The sequence below is a fragment of the Phalaenopsis equestris genome, unplaced genomic scaffold (genome assembly GCF_001263595.1).
Source record: "Phalaenopsis equestris unplaced genomic scaffold, ASM126359v1 Scaffold233721, whole genome shotgun sequence".
Lineage (NCBI taxonomy): Eukaryota > Viridiplantae > Streptophyta > Magnoliopsida > Asparagales > Orchidaceae > Phalaenopsis > Phalaenopsis equestris.
This window is the reverse complement of record NW_018251658.1, coordinates 59,629-67,919: the sequence shown is the minus strand read 5'-3', so window position 1 is coordinate 67,919 and position 8,291 is coordinate 59,629. Positions and strand designations below refer to the sequence as shown.

Below are 8,291 nucleotides of genomic sequence, written 5' to 3'. Positions count from 1 at the left end.
AATATTCCCGACAGAGAAAAAAACGGCGCAATAACACGGGAAATATTCTTTCCCGTGTTATTCATGTGTTATTGTGTGTTATTCATGTGTTATTGATGTGTTATTGTGTTATTATAACACCAAGAATATTCCTAGAACACAATAATACATGAATAATACACAATAACACATGAATAACACGAAGGGGAATATTCTCCGTGTTACTGTGCCGTTTTATTTTCTCTGTCGCGTAGGGTGTCGTGGCTTTATTTTATTGGCTAGGCATGTAGTCATGTAATATTTTTTCCTCTCTTCGGCACGAAGTCTTTGTGGGAAATTTATAAAAACTAGTAAGGTATAGGGCACGATGCTTCCGCTTTTCTGGTCGATTTCCTCTTCTGTCAACTTAAGACAATTGCTCACTTCGTAATTCCCTGTTTTCAAACTATTTACTGGTTTCTTTGACAGTTTTTTTCCCTCGATAAGTTCTGGTATGTTTTCTCTTTTGTTTCGCTAAATTTTTTATAAGAAATATTTGATTCGATGGTTGATTACTGACTGCAACTCTATACTTCCATGATTTCCTTCTTGTTTGATCTTTGTAAAGATTATTTGTAAAATCTTCTTTCTATTCTGTAAAAAAGCATCAAGTGAGTGACTGGTTATGCTTACAGAATGATATTGAGAGAGAGAAGAGAGAGGCTAGAAAATAAGAACCAGAACTGTAGGATTTCTGGATTGTATTTGTGTCTGATGAGAATGGCATGAGAATTTCAACGTTCCGTCCCGTTTAGGGATTTCTGCTGGGAGTTCTAGAGGGCGAGAGAAAGTTGGAACTAGTTTTCCAAACAAGCAACGAAATTTTCTGACTACAGGGGTAGAGATGTCCTTTTTCTTACGTTTTTTACTAGGTATGGCGACAGTGGATCTCATGCCTTGGATCTCGTTGGAAGGACGTATCTGTTCATTCTTTAATAAAAAAACGTGAACACCTTTCTTTTTTCTGTGTTACTTGGAAAGAGAGCCAAAGAAAATTATTCGTAGAAACGTGATTTAACCATGTTTTCCTTTTTATAAGAACCAATAAAAGCATTTTTCCTGCTTATTATATCAGGATGTCTAATCGTCAAAGTGGTAATTTTTCATCATATCTTTCTGAGCCCTCTTCTTTTTTCTAGGTGATGTCTTAATATCGAAATTTTCTGCTTTGAACCTATTTGGTCCTTTACGAACTGCTTGTTGTCTGACCAACCAATATGGGATAAAAGCTAATGAAGATACTGATGATCGGGCTCTTAACTGCTATGTATTTATGATACAATTTCAGTGTTTTGAAAAGTAGAATGATTGGTGGTGTACATGGAAATCAAGTCTTTAACGTGAAGCAAAAGTGGATAAAAATGAAATTCACACAATTTATCGCTTGACTATTTATCTCCAGCAACTTCCTTCGAACTTTTAACCCTTGTCTATTCCTTTCACTTGATTCCTTGCATCCGAAGAGGGCATATGCTGAAATGGTGTTGCTGATCTTCTTTGGCATAGAAACTCGGAGGTTCCCTAAAATAGCCGACATACAAACTACTTGCTTCATGCTAATCTTGTTAGTTTCCTTTTCGAAAAGGTCAAATTGATGTGATACCATCTTTAACAAATCAACATTAAATTTTTTGTTGTATCTTTTTTGAATAAATAATAAATGAGGGTTTATTAATATGGTTAGTTTACCTCTATAATTACCCAAACATCATATGATTGAAGCAAGGGTATAGCCTCACTATCATGCGCACCGGGGTATGATTTGTACGATTAACACTTTTTGAGATGCTACATTAGCTAAAAGCTTCTGAACTCATTAGCTACATCTTTTTGAGGGAATAAAAAATAGGATGTTAAAGCCACAACTCAATTTTTTCAGTATCTATTAGATTTACATCCATCCATATATAATGAAGCTCCATATACATTTAATAAAGGTAACAACTAAACGATACATATATTTTTTTAGGAGTTTCATATTTGTTGACTTTCTTGGTCACCATCATTTTTATTATTGCTCTTTCTGTATCTTTCTTGTTTTTCTTCTATGCAATTTATTAAAACCTCATGGAGTATACATGCTGGGTAATCTTTTATACCTTTCACAAATAAATCTTCTACTATGGTTAGAGCATAATGTTCGTTAATCTAATACTCATGAAGTTAGAGAGGAATAGAATATCTCCAGGCTATCAAGCTATATTTGTCAACTAGAACTTCTGAATTATTGGTAATTGTAACAGAGGCAAGAGAATCTTCATTTGTGTTTCTTGTTGAAGTCAAAGTTTTCAAATTTAATTTGATTATTCTTTTTATTTTTTGTAATTTTTTGAGCAGATGGATAGATAGGTTGTAGTAGTATTATAATGAAGGTTTTTTCAGTCCAAATGACTTCATTACCCTAAGCCTTATGCTCTCCTATGTCATAAGGCTAAAAGTTCTGCATAAATATTTGACAAACTTGTGCCCAATAATCACTTGTGAATTAATTTCTCATTCTCATTCTTCATATGTAGACATTTTTCTATGAAATGTCCATTTGAACAATGGAAATAGAAGTATAGGGATTTGTCTCCTCCCCCGTGTTCCAGCATCAGTGGACCAGCTTGTGTATGTTCGGGCTAATTTTTAGCTGAATTTCCATATATTCGATTTCACAGGATAAAAGTGAAAAAAAAAAAAAACATTTTCAACCTGGAAACATAAGCACTATTACGGCTGGATATCCGAGTGCTAGTTTACAAAATTTTGGAACAAAGTTATTGCTCACCAGTGCTTTCCCTTATAGGGAAATGCCATTTTTTATTTCACAATATAAAATTGTCAAAGAAACAATACAAATGTGTTCGCAACTTATGCTGTTATTGCAGAAGTTAAAAAAATTAATTATAGGTGGCCTTGCTTTTTTTACTTCATATTTCAATCTAATGTGACACGTGGACTCTTTCTCTTGTTTTTCCGTTGTTTAAATTAATATATTGTTGCAGCTTATTGGAACAACGTCGTTATTCTATTTGAAAGAAGTTGAGCCTTAACTAACCAAGGACAAAGGATTTCCAAGGCAAGTAAATATGTTGGGTGCTAATAAAACAGTTACGTCTTGCCAATCAGAAAAATCATCTTTGATAGTGCAGGTAAGCATTCAAATTAATGGTGATTTCTTATCTCGATAAATATTAACTGCTTATTTGTATGATCGGTGTGAGAAAATGACTATGTGCTTATAACAACTATAACATAAACCGACCCTTGTTGTATATTCTCGTTATTTACATTGTTTATACATAGATTTGGGCATAATTGCAACTTATAATATTTATTTTACTTTATTTTATTTTTTCCACACAATCTTGTGGCCTTATTTGAAGCTCGTTAGTGCATGTGATACATTTGAAATATTCATAAATCCATACACAAATTGATAAGATGATTATGTGAAATTGTAACACACATTAAAGAAGTTTCTAGGAGGTATATTTCTGTAGCATACTGACCCCCATGTCAGAATGGTTGGAGGGGTGACTTCGGTTGATAAATAATTCTGAACAATAGGAATTATTGCTTGCCACGACATGCCTTTTAACTTTGTGCCTTTATGTAGGAGGATCATCATTATGTCATTGTGGAAACCAAACTAGAAAGCCTTTTTAACATTGAAGTATTTCAAACATAACTCTCTGCACTGTAAAGATAGTTCAATGGCTTGTGCTGCTGTAATAAATTCCTGAAATGCATTCCTTACTTTATCTTGCAGTAAATGGATAAAAATAACGTTTGCATAACTTTCTGGCAACATACATTGCAGGAGAGTTTGTTATCTATCAGGCCTAAGCACACTATTGATGTCTCTGCATTGATTGACACAAACTTTTAGTTCTGATTGTTCCCAACAGCTTGAGATTTTGGTTGTTTTTGAACTTATTCATTCAGCCTAATTGGCAGGAGCAACTCTCTGTTCATCCTTATCTTGATTGGGCCTCCATGCAGGTTGGGAATTTTATAACTTCATGGAATTCTTTTGCTTGTACAAAAACTTATTATTTATGTTGAAGCATTGCTATAGGCCTGACCTTTAATATGAATATATTCGTTAAAGGTATTTCCTTCTTGTATTGTTAGGCATACTTTGGCCCTGGAGTTCCGATTCCAGCTCCTTATTTCAGTGCTGCAGTTGCTCCTGGTCACAGTCCTCATCCGTGTATGTGGAATCCACAGGTAATTCATGTTCTCAATATGTTTGGTAGCTACTATGTTCATTAATTACAAATATTTTGTAAAGATTGCAAAAATAGTATTTGAATTCGTCATGGTAGCACTGCTGCTGATTTATGGATTTCTAATTCTAATGCTCTACACTTCTCTTCTCGGTTTGCCTATTCACTAGAACTTGAAAGCAAGCATTGAATGCTGTAGACTATGCTACCATGGAAATATGTAGTTTACAGTTTATCACTTTAGTTTTGGGAGTACAAATCTGGAAAATAGTTACGAATGACTACAAAACAGTGCCTTTTGGCTTATCCAGCAATAGCAGAAGATCATTTTTTAAACTTTCACGTGTTGCTGTTGAAATTTGGATGATCGATGCTTTTTTTTTTTTTGTAGTTCTTGTTGTGTTCTTTCAACAACTTTTAGAAACTGATTCTGAACCAACCTCCCCCCCGCCCAAAAACAATCAAATAGAGACATATCCAATATAGAATTAGAGATTAAACTGTTTATTCTTTGAACTTGCAATTAACATATGTTTCTATATTATATGCAGTTTTACTTAGAATTGGAACCTCAAACAACTTCATGATCTTCGTTTTTTACTTTCCACTTAATTAAGAAATGATTCATTTGATATACTTCTCCAAACGGTCCTTGTTCGTACACTGAAGCCTAAATATTTGCTACAGATATCGTTTTCATGAGCATAATGTTTTGTTTGATTTCGATAATCCCATCTTTATATCATACTTTTTGACCAATTCAATTTTTTAAGACATCTTAATAGATTCTGTTTATCTATATTTTAGTCTGTTCTTGAGTTAAGGCTACGTTATGCACCGACTTTGTGGGTGTTTATGAAGCATTCATCGTTATTTTAATGAATCCTACTTTTCTAAGTACAATAAGGCTATATATGATGGCTGTTAAAAATTATAGGCTGAACAAACCCTCAAATAGATGCAATAAAAAAAGATGGAGATAAGCCGATAAGGCAAATGATGTTGGCAATGATGTTGGTGAAGATGAATCCTAGTTTTCATAAAGTTTTGATGCAGATGGATTGATGGCTATTTGAGTAAATTCAATGTATAACATTTTCATTCAGCATGGAGTTGGTAAAATGTAAGGCTCAAATAAATGGTTAAGATTAACTATTTATTATTCCTTATAATGTAAAAAACTATTTTTGTTTAGCATGAATTATTTCATCTAGCAAAGTAATTCCGATTCTTACATTTTGGCTTTCTCAGCCCATGTTGGCACCTTTTGGAGGACCACTCACAGCAATTTATCCTCGTGGAGCTTACCCACATCCCTCGGTAATCCATGTAAGTTCTCGGTTACGATTCTTGCAAATAGTTTTGTAAAGTAGAACTATTACAGCTGAGTGAGTGTGTATAATATTCACAAAAAATTGTCATCGAAAGTTTTTCACGTAACTTTTGTTTTTCAAATTGCCAATGAAAATATAAAATTAGTTTTTTATTGCTTTCAAAGCTATTTGTTTATTAATTGATTAGTTGGCCTTTTTTTAGATTTACATTTCTTAGGCGGTGTTTGGTAGCATATTATTTATAGGATTTATTCATGGAGTTAGCTTAAATCCAGCCAAACACCAAAAAATAAAATCAATAAATCCAACGCTCCGTTAAATCCAATTTTCCAGCATTCCTTCCTTCTCTTCCCGCGTTTCGTCATTTTTATGATGTAAATCCAGATTTAGTAATTCATATTGTGAATCATATTTATTTAGCCATCACTTGCGAGCTCTTTTGTTGCAGCATCGCTATGATAAATTTGGATTTATCAAATTTAATAAATCCTATGTAACATAAAGCTAAGTTGCAGCCAAACACCGCCATAAATAGATCTCACCCCAACTTTTATTATTGCGAGACTATTTGGTTAATGTGCGGAATCCTAATGATTGATTTATTTATGCGATTTTTATCATTTGCATCAATTAATTTTATCTATTTTTCTGTCATTTGTAGATCACCTCTGCTATGAATCCAGAAGTGCCGGCTATTCTCAAAACCGACAAAGAGAAAGATTTTGTGAAGAATAATAAAGTCCTTGATAAGCTTGCTACTTGCATTGGCAATAGTAATGTTAAGGGTGCTGGTTGCAATGAAAACAGATCAACAGAAAGGTTTTTTTGCTATAGGAAACATCCTGGTTGTTGACATTTATTCCTTCTTTCTTGTTCTTAACTTAATTAAATATGATTTCCTTTATGACTATTACTTTCATAGTGGGGACAAGGAAGCAGAATGTTCAACTTATGGAAGTGGCGTGAGTAGTGGATCTGGAGTAATGCCACTGAATATAATTTTAAGCTGGATTCTTTAAAATTTAATTCATTTCTCTAATTTGCTTATGTCAACTTACAGGGAAGCGAGAGAAAAAGGAATAAATCCTCTGAAGCCATACCAAACTCAGGTTATCACTAATTCAGTTTCCTTCTAAAGTGATAATATTTATCCTTTGCAATGATCCTTCACCACTTCATTGTTACATGTATTCTTTGAGAAACTGAATGGAAAAGAAGATGAATTGAAATGCAGCGTAGAAGAGGATGTAATTTTATGTTAAGAGCTACATAACAAATGTTGTGAGATATGTACTTCCTGGTATAGAAATGAAACGCAAAGAACACAAGCAAACACAGATCGTTTACGTGGTTCGATCCAACTGGATCTACGTCCACGGGAGGGAATCAATCAAATAGTTCACTAAGACAAAAAAAATGGAGAATACATAGCTTATACATAGAGATGAGCCCTCATCTTCCTTCTATAGCTTCCTTCTATACTATAGCCTCCCTCTCAAGCGACACCTTCATACAAGGCCTCAAGATGCTCTCCTCCTCTCTAGCTCTCTAGCTATTCTCTTCTCATTTGTGGTAGCTTACGATCTCTTCGCTTGCTCTCCTAAGCCTCACACCCTCTCTATTTATAGAAGCAACAGAGTGGTAGGTGGGAGGTAGGTGAACGGTAGGTGAGATGTGGTAGGTGAGCGGTACCACATTACAAAAGTTCCCTTTTACCTTAGTTCAATAATTGGGGGTCAAAATAACAATTCTCTACCTTGACCCTCGATTGAGAAGCTTCGAAGTAAAGATTCCCTTCACCTGGCTCCTGAGGGGCCCTCAGCCCTTGCTTGAGTTTGTTAAGTCCAAACAATACATGGACTTAGCAATCACGGTTCTTCCGATAAGAGAGTACAACTCATTTTTTCTGACTCCTTGTTTGACGACACGAGGGCCTTTGGTTACTCTGATGCAACCATTCTCTGCCTTGAACGAGCATCCGCTTGACTTCAGCGTACTTAAAGAAATCAGATTTCTTTTGAGCTCTGGTATGTACCTGACATTTTTCAAGACTCGTTCAACTTCATCAAACATCTTTATCCTGATTGATCCACTTCGGACAACCCTGTGAGCTTTATTGTCTCCCAGTAAAACAGACCTATCATTTTCCTGTTGTAGTGTCTCGAACCAGTCTTTGTGAGGACACATGTGAACACCTTGAGTCGAGGATCCACTTCTTACTGGATTCAGATTCTATGATCACCAGGGCCTTAGCAGAATCGTAGTCATCAGAGGCTACGCTTGCTTCTCCTGATTCTTTTGACTCTTCTTGGTACTTATTCTTCCTGTCTGGGCAGTTCCTCTTGAAATGACCGTCCTTGTGACAATGATAACACTTGAAAGATTCTCTTGATGACTGATTACCGCCATCCTTGCTTGACCTTGATCTGTACTAACCATTTCTTGAATCTTTTCTGTCCGATCTTCCTCTGACAATAAGACTGTCTCCGCTGACTTCCTTGTCTCTGTCATGCTTCCTCTGAAGTTCTTTGGCTCTAATCAGAGATTGAACCTCCTCCAAAGTAATAGTCTGCACCCTTCCTTAGAGCATCGCTTCCTTGAAATGCTTGTAGCTCTTAGGAATAGAGTGTAGCAACAGTAGTGCCTTGTCCTCATCGTCCATCTTGACTTCGATGTTCTCGAGGTCGTCGATGATCTTGTTGAACTCGTCGATCTGCTCTGAGAC

The 8,291-nt window shown here is 35.2% G+C and overlaps 1 protein-coding gene across 9 annotated transcripts in view; it reads left to right on the top strand.

Annotated features, from left to right (window-relative positions):
- The first annotated feature begins 323 nt into the window (after positions 1 to 323).
- LOC110038755 (common plant regulatory factor 1-like) overlaps positions 324 to 8,291 on the top strand; it is a 16,807-nt gene continuing 8,839 nt past the window's right edge. For 3 of the 9 annotated variants that reach the window (XM_020743651.1, XM_020743653.1, XM_020743646.1), the window contains exons 1-8: positions 413 to 470; positions 3,006 to 3,152; positions 3,961 to 4,005; positions 4,138 to 4,233; positions 5,484 to 5,561; positions 6,228 to 6,385; positions 6,489 to 6,546; positions 6,627 to 6,675. In XM_020743651.1, coding sequence (XP_020599310.1) covers positions 3,090 to 3,152; positions 3,961 to 4,005; positions 4,138 to 4,233; positions 5,484 to 5,561; positions 6,228 to 6,385; positions 6,489 to 6,546; positions 6,627 to 6,675 — 547 coding nt within the window. In that variant the 5' untranslated portion in view covers positions 413 to 470; positions 3,006 to 3,089. The other 6 variants (XM_020743647.1, XM_020743652.1, XM_020743654.1 and 3 more) reach the window with 6 other exon arrangements.